Raw genomic sequence first — 13632 nt, 5'->3', positions numbered from 1 at the left:
CAGTCTCTGTAGGACTTTTATCATGAAGGGATGTTGGATTTTGTCAAATGCTTTCTCTGCATCTAATGAGATGATCATGTGATTTTTGTCCTTCAACCCATTTATGTAATGTATTACATTTATAGATTTGCGTATGTTGAACCATCCCTGCATCTCTGGGATAAAGCCTACTTGGTCAGGGTGAATGATCTTTTTGATATACTCTTGTATTCTGTTTGCCAATATTTTGTTGAGAATTTTTGCATCTATGTTCATGAGGGAGATTGGTCTGTAATTTTCTTTTTTTGTTCTATCTTTGCCTGGTTTTGGTATCAGGGTGATGCTGGCCTCATAGAAGGAGTTTGGTAGAATTCCTTCTTTTTCTATTTCCTGGAAAAGCTTAAGAAGCAATGGTGTTAGCTCTTCCTTAAAAGTCTGGTAAAATTCAGCAGTGAATCCATCCGGGCCTGGGCTTTTTTTAGTTGGGAGATTATTGATAACTGCTCGGATCTCCATGTTTGTTATAGGTCTATTTAAGTGATTAATCTCATTTTGATTTAATTTAGGTAGGTCATATAGATCAAGGAAATCATCCATTTCTTTCAGATTTTCATACTTTGTGGAGTATATGCTTTTATAGTATGTCCCTATAATTTTTTGAATTTCTCTGGAATCTGTTGTGATGTTACCTTGTTCATCTCTGATTTTATTAATTTGTGTCTCTTCTCTCTTTCTTTTGGTCAGATTTGCTAAGGGTTTATCAATCTTGTTTATCCTTTCAAAGAACCAACTCTATGTTTCATTAATTCTTTGGATTGTTCTTTTTGTTTCTATTTCATTAATTTCTGCCCTAATCTTTATTATTTCTTCCCGTCTACTACTTTTTGCTTTGCCTTGTTCTTCTTTTTCCAAGGCTTTAAGGCGAAGCATTAGGTCGTTTACTTGCGACCTTTCTAATTTCTTAATATAGGCACTTAAGGCTATAAATTTACCTCTTAGAACTGCCTTCATTGTGTCCCAGAGATTTTGGTATGTTGTGTTCTCATTATCATTTGACTCTATAAATTTTTTGATTTCCTTTTTGATTTCTTCATTGACCCACTCATCATTTAGTAGTGTATTGTTTAGTTTCCATGATTTTGTGTATGCTCTATAGCCTTTCTTGCTACTGATTTGTAGTTTAATTCCATTGTGGTCAGATAGAATGCAAGGAATTATTTCTATTTTCCTGAATTTGTTAAGATTTGCTTTGTGTCCTAATATATGGTCTATTTTAGAGAATGTTCCATGTGCTGCTGAAAAGAATGTATATTCTGCAGCCTTTGGGTGAAATGTCCTGTATATATCTGTTAGGTCCATTCCTTCTATGACCTCATTTAGTCCAGATGCCTCTCTGTTTATTCTTTCCCTGGATGACCTGTCAATTGATGAGAGTGGGGTGTTAAAGTCACCCACCACCACTGTGTTTGGTGTTATCTGTGACCTTAGTTCTAATAGTGTTTGTTTGACGAATTTGGGAGCCCCCATGTTAGGTGCATATATGTTTAGGATTGTAATGTCCTCCTGTTGGAGTGTGCCCTTAATCAATATAAAGTGACCTTCCTTATCTTTTTTGACTAACGTCGGACTAAAGTCTACCCTGTCTGATATTAGGATAGCAACCCCTGCTTGTTTTCTAGGCCCATTTGCTTGAAACACCGTCTTCCAACCTTTCACCCTTAGATAATGTCTATCCTTTGTAGAAAGGTGAGTTTCTTGGAGACAACAAATTGTAGGATCCTGCTTTTTAACCCAGTCTGCAAATCTATGTCTTTTCATTGGGGCATTGAGACCGTTGATATTAAGAGATATTATTGAAAGGTGTGTAAAATCCCGCACCTGGCTTGTCCTGCGGCTCGAGCCGAGAGTCCGGCGGTTTTCTGCCGCGAGCCGCCCCGGAGCCGCTGTTCCCGCCTGTGCGGGCTCTGGATGCTCTATAACTCTTCCACTTCTCCGCTGCCGCCTCAACTTCCTATACACCTCACTTTTTAGTAAAAGTGTGTATTTTGCTGAGTTTTTTTGGTCTTTTTCCCCCCTAGGCTGCTTTGGCGTGGTACCTACGCCGCCATCTTAACCGGAAGACCGAACTTATTTTAAATAACTAAAATGGACTCCTAGTATATACAAAGGACTTTTTTTTCAGTTTTGAATTATTTTTTCTTACTGACAACTTCTATACTTATAGCCAATAAACCATAATAATTCCCTCCCCTTCTCCACTCTCCCCTTCACAACTCTACTCTCCATTTTACCCCCTTCTCTCCATTGGTCTCCAAAGGATTTTTAAGAATTATTTAAATTTTCAAAACTTTTTAACTTGTGTCTAATCTGGTAGCTGGGTCACAACCCATGCCTGTTTTCCACGCATTCAGGAGGCAGAGACAACAGAAGTGTTCTCTGGAGACCAGCCTGGGCCATAGAGTGAAACAATGTCTCAAAAGAAAACCAAACAAAAAACATGCACTGTGGCTTGGATGGACATTCTTAGACAGCACTTTTTCTTACCCTCTAGTTGCTTTTTTAGAGAACTATTGTCATATTGGACTTTTCTAGAATCTTACTCTTTTGGGAACTGTCTCAGGTAATTCTGATAAAAAGTATCACAGAATCAAAATATTAGTGATTATTAGCAGCTGCAATACTGCTATGGACTTAGGGTACTTATATGGAAAGCACATGAAAGTCACAGAACTATATATTCAATGTATTTTCATCAGTATGTACACAGTCACATTCTTAGTCAATAAAAATGAAAAATTTAAAAAAAAAAGAAAGTGGCACAAGCATTTGGAGTTTGTTTGCTGCAGCAAGAGGTCTCAACATGTATGCTTTCTCTCTCTCCTTACAAATAAATAAAGACAAGTATTTTAAAAATTCTTCTTTGGCCGGGTGTGGTGGTGCACGTGTTTAATCCAGTGCTTGGGAGGGAGAGGTAGGAAGACTGCCGTGAGTTCAAGGTCACTATGAGACTACATAGTGAACTCCAGGTCAGCCTGGGCTAGAGCAAGACCCTACGTTGAAGAAGGAAGGAAGGAAGGAAGGAAAAGAAAAAAAATTCTTCTTTGATCTATTTGTTGTTCATTGTGTGATTTCCACATATTGGTGATTTTTCTTCTTGTAGTGTCACATATTTTGGTTGGAAAACATAATTGCAGGCTGGAGAGGTGGCTTAGCAGTTAAGGTGCTTGTCTGCAAAGCCAAGGAACCCAGGTTCAATTCTCCAGTACCCACATAAACCAGATGCACAAGGCGGCTCATGTGTCTGGAGTTTGTTTGCAGTGGCTGGAAGCCCTGGTGCGCCCATTCTTTCTGTCTCTTTCTTCCTCTGTCTCTCAAATAAATAAAGAGATAAAATATTTTTTAAAAAAATACTTGGGCTGGAGAGATGGCTTAGCGGTTAAGGTGGTTGCCCGTGAAGCCTAAGGACCCAGGTTCAACTCTCCAGGTTGCAGGTAAGCCAGACGCACAGTGACGCAAGTGCACATGGGGACAGATGTGTTTGGAGTTGGAGTGCAGTGGCTGGAGGCCCTGGGTAGTTACTTCTCTCTCTGTCTCTCTGTCTCTCTCTGTCTCTCATGCATGCGCGTGCTTTCTCACTGTTGGGCTTGCCTAAAAAATAAATAAAATCAAGGCTATTTTAGGACTTCTGCCTTCCCATAACCATTTTAGAGTAAGTCTATTTCTAGAAAAACAAAGTTTACAAAGAAAATTGGTGGAATGTTTTTATAAGTTCATGTTAAACACATCTTTATTTTGTTGAATCTTCCAGTCTTTGAACATAGCGTGTATCTCTATTGACTTAGTTCCTCTTTATTTTACATAGTATTGTAGTTTTTATCAGAGTGCTGGAATTTTAGCATCTATGTTTCTAAAGTTAGCTCTTTTGTTTTCTTTGGAGCTGTTGTGAGTGGTATGTGCTTTCAATTTGGGGTTCCATATGTTGACTGCTGTTCCACGTGAATGAGAGAGAGGCTTGCTCATGTATCCTGAAATACTGCCGAAATAGGGACAGATGGAGGTCTTCTTTTCCAATCTGCATATTTCCTTTTATTTATTTGTAGAACTTCCAGCAGTACTTGAAATAAGATGTCCTTGCTCTGTTCCTGATCATGTAGGAGGAAAATATCCTCTTCCACCAACAAGTGTAGTAACCAGAAATGGGTTCTGGCTGTTCTTCCTGAAATTCAGGTAGTTCCCCCTTATTCCTGGGTTAATGAAAACAACGTTTGCTCATAAGCAACTGCTGGATTTTTTTTTCATGTCATTTGGCACATTTATGTTCTTTTCTTCTTTAACCTATTGATATGATGGACTACACTGGCTGTTTTTCCGGGCTTGCAGATCTGAAGACTGTTTTTGCTTGGTATGAACAAATCCATTCCTCCCTCCCTCCCTCCCTTCCTTCCTTCCATCTATCCATCCGTTCATCTATCCATCCTGTCTTCTTCCTCCCTATCTCTTCCTCCTTGTTGGTTTCTTTCTTCTCTTCCTTCTTGCTGGGATCAAACCCAGGGCTTCATGTGTATTGGTCATGTACCTACCATTGAGATATATACCCATCCCTGTGAAATTATTTTTTATAAGTTCTATGCAATTTGCTAATATTTCCTTAATGATCTTTCCCACAAGTCCAAGAAAGCTATTGGTATGTAGGGCCTTTCAAATGTGCTCTTCATTCGTGCTTGTTCCTAACATAATACTGGCTTCATAAAATGAATTGCAAAGTATTCCCTCCGCTCTAGTTTCTGCAAGATATTGTGTAAACTTTTCATTTTTGAATGTTGGGCAAAATTCCCCAGTGAAGGCATCAAGGCTCAGAGATTTCTTTTGTGAGAGCTTTTGAATTAAAATTTCAATTTCACTACAAGAAAATTCAGGTTGTCTATTTTATCTAGTCTAAGGCTTTTTTTTCTTGTGATGAGCATATAGAACAAGGCTTGCCATTTTGTCCACTGTGGGGTATGACTTGGTGATGTTAAGTAACTCACAGCATTGCACAGCTGTCCCACTGCAGATTTCCACAACTTTGTCATCAGCCCAAACAGAATCCCCTGGTCCGGAGTGTCCTCGATGAGACTTCTGTCTGAGAATTTGCCAATTCTAGGTATTTCATATATTTAGAATCATGCAATATTTACCATTTTGTATCTGCATCATTTCACTTAACAATGTTTTCAGGGTTCATCTATGTTGTAACATTGTCAGAATTTCTTTGTTTACAATTCTTTCTTTCTTTCTTTCTTTCTTTGAGAGAATGAGGGAGAGTATGGGTGCTCCATGGCCTCTAGTCACTTGTGCATGTGACTTACATGGGTCCTAAGGAATCAAACCTGGGTCCTTTGGCTTTGCAGGCAAGCCCCTTAACCACTAAGCCATCTGTCCAGCCCAGAATTTCACTTATTAATTTGCAGTCTTTTCATTTATAATGTATGTATGCAGTACAACTGGGTTTCATTTACTTATTCATAACATTTGGGTTGTTTCTATGTTTTAAACAGTTTTTTTAGGTAAGCATCGGAAGGAATAGATTTCACTGTGATGATTATGCTTGGTTTCATTCACATTTTCTCCTCCTTGTCCTCAGTACTCCCTCCCTCTCCATTCATGTGAAATTTATGCCACCATCCTTCTAGTTCCCCTTCACTCTTCCTTTGAGATTTCTCCCTGACATTCAAAGTTCCCTTTCTACTTTCATATAATGTGTCTATACAAATTTATGTCTGGATTCTTTTTTAAAGTTAACTTTTTAAAACTATTTGTTTATTTAAGAGAGAGGCAGATATATATAGAGAGAATTGGCATGCCAGGGCCTCCAACCACTGCAAACAAACTCCAGATGCATGCCACCTTGTGCATCTGGCTTACATGTGTACTAGGAAATTGGACCTGGGTCCTTAGGCTTAGCAGGCAAGTGCCTTAACTGGTAAGCTGTCTCTCCATCCTCTATATCTTGATTTTTTTATATGAGGTTTATTTCTGAACCTAGATTATTTAGTTTGACATAATCTTTAGTTCTATTCATTTCCTGCAAAGACCATCATTCATAATTCTTCTTTATAATTGAATAAAATTCTATTGTGCATATGCATCATGTTTTTTTTTCATTATTTATTAGAGACAGAGAGGAGGAGGAGAGAGAGAGAGAGAGAGAATGAGAATGGGCACGCCAGGGCCTGTAGCCACTACAAACAAACTCCAGATGCATGTGCCACCATGTGCATCTAGCTTACGTGGGACCTGGAGAATCAAACCTGGGTCCTTAGGCTTTGCAGGCATGTGCCTTAACTGCTAAGCCATCTCTCTAGCCACATCATGTTTTCTTTATGCATTCATCTGTTGATGGATTTCTAGGCTAGTTCCATAACTCAATTATTATGAATAGTACAGCAATAAACATGGCTATGCAAGTAGCTCTGTAAAACTTAGAAGTCCTTTGGGTACATGGCCAGAAGTGGTATAGCTGGGTAATATGGTAGTTCTCTTTTTAGCTTTTTTAAGAACCCCCACTGGTTTCAGTAATGGTTCCACCAGTTTATACTCCCGCCAGCAGTGTATAAGGTTTCCTCTTTGCCCGTATCCACACCAACATTTGTTAGCATTTTGATTTAGACAGTCTGGCTGGGGTGAGATGGAATCTGAAAGCACTTTTAATTAACATTTACTTGAGGGCTAATGATGTTGAATAGTCTGCCAACTATTTATTGGGCATTTGTATTTCTTCTTTGGAGAGCTACCCCATTTACTGATTACATGTTAGTTTATTTGTTTTGTTTAATTTTTGAAGTTCTTTATTAATTCTCTGTCTGAGGAATAGTTGACAGATATTTTCTCCTATTCTGTAAGCAGTTTCTTCACTCTGCTGATTGTTTCTTTTGCTGTGCTTTTCAATTTCATATAATCCTGTTTGCCAATTCTCGTATTTTCTGTGTTATTGGTGTCCTTTTCAGAAAGTCCTGTTTCTGTCCTTATCTGGATGTGTTTGTCTATTTTTTCTCTAGCAATTTCAGAGTTTCAGGCCTTCCATGATGGACTTGGTCTATTTTGAATAGATTTTTGCACAGGGTGAGATATGGGCCTAGTTTCATTCTGTGTGTGTACATGTGTAGTATGTGGTGTATGTGTTCACATGTGGTGTGAGTGCAGGAATGTGCACCCTGTGTGAGTGCATGTTGAGGTCAGAGGAAGACATAAGGCGTCCTCCTCCATCATTCTTCTACCTTAGTTTCTTAAGAAATCTCTCATTGAACCTTAAGCTCACTGTTTTTCAGTTCAACTAGCTGATCAGGGACCCCCATGATCCTCATTTCCACTTCCCACAGTGCTAGAGTCACAGGCAAGTGTGGCCGCACCTGCTCTTTTACATGGGTGCTAGAGATTTCCTCGTACTTGCACAGCAGTGGCTGTTACCTGCTGAACCTATCACCCGAGCAATCTAGTCTCATTCTATTAAATGTGAAAATTCAGTTTTCCCAGTCCCCTTTGTTCAAGAGACTTTCTTTTCTCCAATGTATGTTTTTGACACCTTTGTAAAAAATGAGGTGGCTGTGGCTGAGTTTAGTCCTGGGTTTTGTTTTCTCTTCCAGTGATTTATCTTTTGGGTTTGTGCCAGTGCCATGCTGTTTTGGTTACCATGGCTCTGTAGTATCATTTTGGATCAAATCTTGTGATGACTGTATCCATAATTTTTTTCTTTTAAGGCTGAATGATGTATATGTATATGTACATACCGTATTTTGTGTATCCATTCATATACTGATGGAGGCTCGGTTTGTTTCAACCTCTTGGCTGTTGGGAATAATGTTGTTATGCACATTGGCATGCGAGTATTTGTGAGTTGTTGCTTTCAATTTGAATACATCCCTAGAAGTGGAATTGCTGGACCATATTGCAATTCTATTTCTATTTTGAGAAACTGGCAAACTGTTTTCCACATCAGCCATACCATTTTAAAGTCCCATGAGCAATGCACCAGGTTTCTAATTTTTTCATGTCTCCACCAACACTTAATATTTTTTTTTCCTTTTTCTTTAGTTAATAGCTATTTTAATGAGGGTGAAGTGTGATTTGATGTGAGTTTGATTGCATTTTTTGATTCACTGGTGATATTAAGCTTCATTTCACATGCATACTGGCTATGTGTATATTTCCTTATACGCATATTTGTGTTTTTGTTTATTTTATTTATTTATTTATTTATTTATTTATTTATTTATTTATTTATTTGTTTGGTTTTTTGAGGTAGGGTCTCACTCTAGCCCAGGCTGACCTGGAATTCACTATGTGTAGTCTCAGGGTGGCCTCAAACTCCTGGCAATCCTCCTACCTCTGTCTCCCGAGGGCTGGGATTAAAGGTGTGTGCCACCACGCCTGGCTCATTATCAATCTTTGCTTTAAGTTTTGTAAAGGTTACTCTCAAAGTGAAAAGAAAACTCACAATAATTGGAGAAAACATTTTCTAATAATAACTGTACTACGGGATTAGTATCCGTGCTACATAGAGAATATCTACAACTGAACAACGAGGAAAGAAAACACTACCTTAACTTTGAAATAAACAAAAACAGCCAGGCGTGGTGGCGCACGCCTTTAATCCCAGCACTCGGAAGGTAGAGGTAGGAGGATTGCCAGGAGTTTGAGGCCACCCTGAGACTTCATAGTGAATTCCAGGTCAGCCTGGGCTAGAGTGAGACCCTACCTCGAAAAACCAAAAAATAAAAAAAAAAAATTAAAAATATAAAGGAGAGACGTGTGCATCGTGCTTCATGTGGGAACTGGGGAATCAAACCCAGGTTGTCAGGCTTTGTAGACCAGTGCCTTAACCACTGAGCCATCTGTCCAGCCCTAGGGTCCAAACTTTTTCTTTTGCATGTGTGTATGTCTGCTTATCTTTTACCTGCTTGCTATGGCACCATCACGGCCTTTCTCCCGGGGTGTCTTCAGTACTAGGAAACACTGTGGTAAAGTGTACACTTCAAGAGAAGAAACTGTTGGGAAACTCATGAATGACATGCAACTTATTTGAAAGAAATGCTTATTTCTAAAAGACTATGGTTGCATTCCAAGAGACAATAGTATCTACGCTTATTCAAAAATTATGTGTGTATGTTTGAGCCACTTTCAGTTTATAAAACATTTGCGTGCATCACAGAGAATGTATCATTGTCCACTTCCATCCAGTTTTGTGTGTGGTTCAGTGGCCACGTGAAGAATGGTAGGAACCAGGGGTTGAAGTCCTCAGGGATCGTGCTTAGGATCTAGTTCTCCCCAGGCCATGTGGTCATCTCCAGCAGACCTGGGACCTTAGTCCAGCTGTACCCCTTACCTGGTCATGCATGGGCCTATGTTATTCTCTCAGTGTCTGAGTTCAGAAGAATATGGGAGCAGACCCACCACACTTAACACCTTTTGTATCTCTTTGACATCTTTTTTCAAGTGATTCTTTGGACATCACGTAGGGTCCTCGAGAACCAACACAGCATTTCCCTGTGCCAGGGAGTGAGTGTACGTTGTGTTACTCAACTTGCTGTTCTCCTTCCTGCCTTTAGGGACATGGGACCATGTTGCTACCACCACAACTAGGAGACCAAGTACAACTAGAGCACCAGCAAACCCTTTAGGTAAGGAGGCTGCTATGAGGAAGGCAGAAAGGGAGGACCACATGGAGCTTTTTCTGGGCAAGTTTCAAAATGAGCGACTCTTAGCTTAACTAGTTGACTGTTTCTTTTGTCTTGTGGCCTCTGAATCAGATGACTTTAACCTGGCTGATGCCTTGGATGATCGAAATGATCGAGTTGTTGACCCAAGAAAACCAAGCGCAGGAGGGGGAGGTAAGTTATAGCTGGTTGAAACCACACACCATCTCTGTAGCTCCAGATAGAGTCTTGTCTTACTAACGACAATGCCACATGTAGCTATTCATAACCTAGTAGAGCTGGGCCACCCCACACCACAGAAGAACCTTAAAACAGTGCTGCTCACACTTTTTGGTTTGAGGACTCCATATTATTGAGGATCTGAAAAACTTTTGTTTATATAAATCATATATATCACCCTTTATCATTTGTCAACTTATAGTTCAAAAACTGATGCCATGCGTGGTGTTCACTCCTTTAATCCCAGCACTCGGGAGGCAGAGGTAGGAGGATCGCCGTGAGTTTGAGGCTGCCCTGAGATTACATAATGAATTCCAGGTCAGCCTGAGCTAGGATGAGACCCTACCTCGAAAACAAAACAAACAAACAAACAAACAAACAAAACAACCCTGATCTAAAATGATGAATACTTAATGCCCTATATGTAACATAAATAGTATTTTATGAGAAATTTCAGAGAGAATAGTGGCATGATGTTGTAGTGTTGCAAATTACTATAATGTCTGGCTTGGATTTTCATGTTACTATTTCTTTTTCTTTTTTCCTCCTTTTTGGTTTTTGAGGTAGGGTTTCACTCTAGCCCAGGCTGACCTGTTATTTATTATGTAGTCTCAGAGTGGCCTTGAACTCATGGCAGTTTTCCTACCTCTGCCTCCTTAGTGCTGGGATTAAAGGCATGCACCACCACGCCCGGCTTTCATGTTACTTCTTAATTGAATTGTGACGTTGTGGTTGATGTTTAGAAAGATGGTCCAGCCTCACAGAGAAAGGAGAATGTGTTAGTTATCTTTCTCATTGCTGTTACAAAACATCTGACATCCACAAAGGAGAAAAGGCTCTATTTGGACTCACTGTTCAGTTCATGGTCACCTGGCCCTGTGTGTTTGGCCAGATCATTATGGAGGCGGGAGTACATGGTAGGCGACAGCTGTGTGCTTCATGCAGGTCAGGAAGTAGAATGGAGCAAGAAACAGTCAAAGCAAGATAGACACCCCTAATTACCTACTTCCTCCTAGTTGGTCCAACCTCTGAAAATTTCCAGAAATACCTAACATAATGCCACCAATAGTGAACTAAGACCCCAATGTAAGAGCCTTTGAGGAGTAGACTACATAGCTAAACCATAATAGGCAAAAATAGTATTAGAGAGAGGGAGAGAGAGAGAATGGACATGTCACAGCCTTCTAGCCACTGCAGATGAACTGCAGATGCATGTGCTACCATGTGCATCAGGCTTACGTGGGATATGGAGAATCGAACCTGGGTCCTTAGGCTTAGCTGGCAAGCCCCTAAACCACTAAGCCAGCTCTCCAGCCCAGGCAGAAATATTTTAATGGACTTTGAAGATTACTGAGGACATTCTTTGGGGGTTTTCCAGATTAATTCGAGTTTGAAATATAAAATGTCATTAGTGAACTTTCATCATTTGGTGCCACTAACTCTCTTGCCCATTTTATTAGTTACTTTTCTCATTTCTGTAACCAAATACCTGATAAGAAACGACTGTAGGGAAGGAGGATTTATTTCAGGTTGCGGTGTAAGAAGGAATATGGTCCATCATGGTGAGGAAAGGGTGGCCATAGTTAGGAAGAGAAAACGAGAAAGTGGCCTGTCCCAATGACACATTTCCTCCAGCTAGCCTGTACATCCTAAAGGTTGCACAGTATTCCAAAACAGTATCACCAGCCGTGGACCAGCTGTCACATTCAAACATTACCCATATGTGGTTTTGTAACAATGAAGGTTGATCATCTGGAAGTTTCTCAGGCTTCAACACAATGCCACACTTGAATGTCACCACCAGTGTTACTGGAAAGTCTCTTATTATTGAGATGCTACTAAGCTCCTTCAGTTAGAGAACAGATTTTCCTGAATCCTGTTTTCATTTGGGTTCTTATCACTGACAACAGTTACCATCAGTAGCTTTCCTGAATTGATGGGCTCATGTCATTCATTAAAAAAAAAAAAAAAAAAAGCCGGGCGTGGTGGCACATCCCTTTAATCCCAACACTTGGGAGGCAGAGGTAAGAGGATAGCCATGAGTACAAGGCCATCCTGAGACTCCATAGTGAATTCCTGGTCAGCCTGGGCTAGAGTGAGACCCTACCTGCAAAAACAAAATAATAATAATAATCATCATTTTTTCCAGATATTCAGGTTGCCATGACTATCATTCATTCAGTCCAATAAAAGTGGTTTCCTATGACACAAAGCAGCCAAAACCTATTAGAACTAGAATAGTCACTACACAGTGCTTCTGTAAGACAATCAACTAGAAGTTTGGAGTATAGCACACTTCCCATTTCATCACATAGAACTTTCAGAGAGGTATGCACTCAGTAGTGAAGCTATACTTAACTTTTCTGCTTCCTGTGTTATCAATGACTGTGTAAATAAAGAATTTGAATGAGTTGTAAAAGGAAACTAGTCAAGGTAATACCTCTCTGTCATCTCAGGTTCCTTGGGTTGATTAAGAAGCTTAGTTTTGGGGCTGGGGAGATGGCTCAGCAGTCAAGTCACATGTCTGCAAAGCCTGGCATCTGGAGTTTGTTTGCAGTGGCTAGAGGCCCTCATGCCCCCATTCTCTCTCTCTCTATCTGCCTCTTTCTCACTCACTCTCTCTTAAACAAATAAATAAAATATTTTTTTAAAAGCAGCTCAGTTTTCTGTCCAGGGTCTCATATAACTGCAAACATGTAGCTGTAGATGTGTATATCTCCCTTTGGCTTTAGAGGGAATGGCTACCTGCATCTTCAAGACCAGTGGGAGAAACACGGGGAGTATTGGGAGAAAAAGAAGGTATTTGAGCTCAGGCAAGACCAAAACCTGCTTTGAAAGGGATCACTTGGTAAAGTTAGCCCCCCACTTTTTTTTTTTTTTTGAAGAATCCCTTCACCTTTGGCATATCATAAAACTTTGTCATCGAATGGTATTCAGCCTCTCTCTGAGGGTGTGAGTTTATACCGGGCACAGGCACTAGCAGTGGGCAATCAGAGGATCCTCTTTGAATTTGTCCGGCACTCATCAAAGAATTTGTTGTCATTGAGATGTATGTTTATTTTTTCCTAGGCATTTCAGACAAGGATCTTGAAGACATATTGGGAGGTGGGGCATACTCTCCTGATAAGAATAAAGGTAGGAGTATTTCTTTGTCCAGCCCTTCCCCTGACTCTGGTTACAATGGTGACCATGCAGCCTGTAGGCGAATTGTGCCATTTTCACCGAGCCTCTGGGAAATGTGAGGTGGTACCTAGACATCTCAGCTTGCAAGTCAAATAGTTCAGGAGAGTTCCTGTGTCCTCTTCAGCCAGCTTCCCCTGGGGACAGTCTGACAGAGCCATAGCAGATTACCTAAACTAGGAAGCTGAGCTGGTCATGGTGATGCACTCTGGAGGCTGAGGTAGGAGGCCCATCCTGAGTTCAAAGCCAGCTTGGGCTACAGAGAGAGTTCCAGATCAGCCTGGGCTAGAGTGAGGCCCTGCCTCAAACAAAACAAAACAAAAGGAATCAAACAAAACAAGTAAGACATCAAGAAAAAAAAAAGTGAAAAGCAAACCCAAACTAGAAAGCTGCCATCTGCACAATACTATGCGGTCATCTCCTGAGCGGATTCAGAGTTTGCCAGATCATTCCTGTGTGAGGTGTGTGGACATATGAAATTTTATCCCATGTGTAGATTTCACCAGTTGTCCCCACAGTTAAGGAGGTGGAATGGTTCTACCCGCACAAAGCCTGACCCTCA

The 13632-nt window shown here is 40.3% G+C and overlaps 1 protein-coding gene across 4 annotated transcripts in view; it reads left to right on the top strand.

The window, feature by feature from the left end:
- The window catches only part of Cd99l2 (CD99 molecule like 2), a 120187-nt gene that overhangs the window by 85411 nt on the left and 21144 nt on the right, over positions 1-13632 (top strand). For all 4 annotated transcript variants that reach the window (XM_045140350.1, XM_045140347.1, XM_045140348.1 and 1 more), the window contains exons 5-7: positions 9564-9635; positions 9765-9845; positions 12960-13025. In XM_045140350.1, coding sequence (XP_044996285.1) covers positions 9564-9635; positions 9765-9845; positions 12960-13025 — 219 coding nt within the window. The remainder of the gene's footprint in view (positions 1-9563; positions 9636-9764; positions 9846-12959; positions 13026-13632) is intronic.

The sequence above is a fragment of the Jaculus jaculus genome, chromosome X, assembly GCF_020740685.1.
Source record: "Jaculus jaculus isolate mJacJac1 chromosome X, mJacJac1.mat.Y.cur, whole genome shotgun sequence".
Lineage (NCBI taxonomy): Eukaryota > Metazoa > Chordata > Mammalia > Rodentia > Dipodidae > Jaculus > Jaculus jaculus.
Note: the sequence above shows the minus strand (reverse complement) of the source record. Positions and strands in the feature narration are given on the sequence as shown.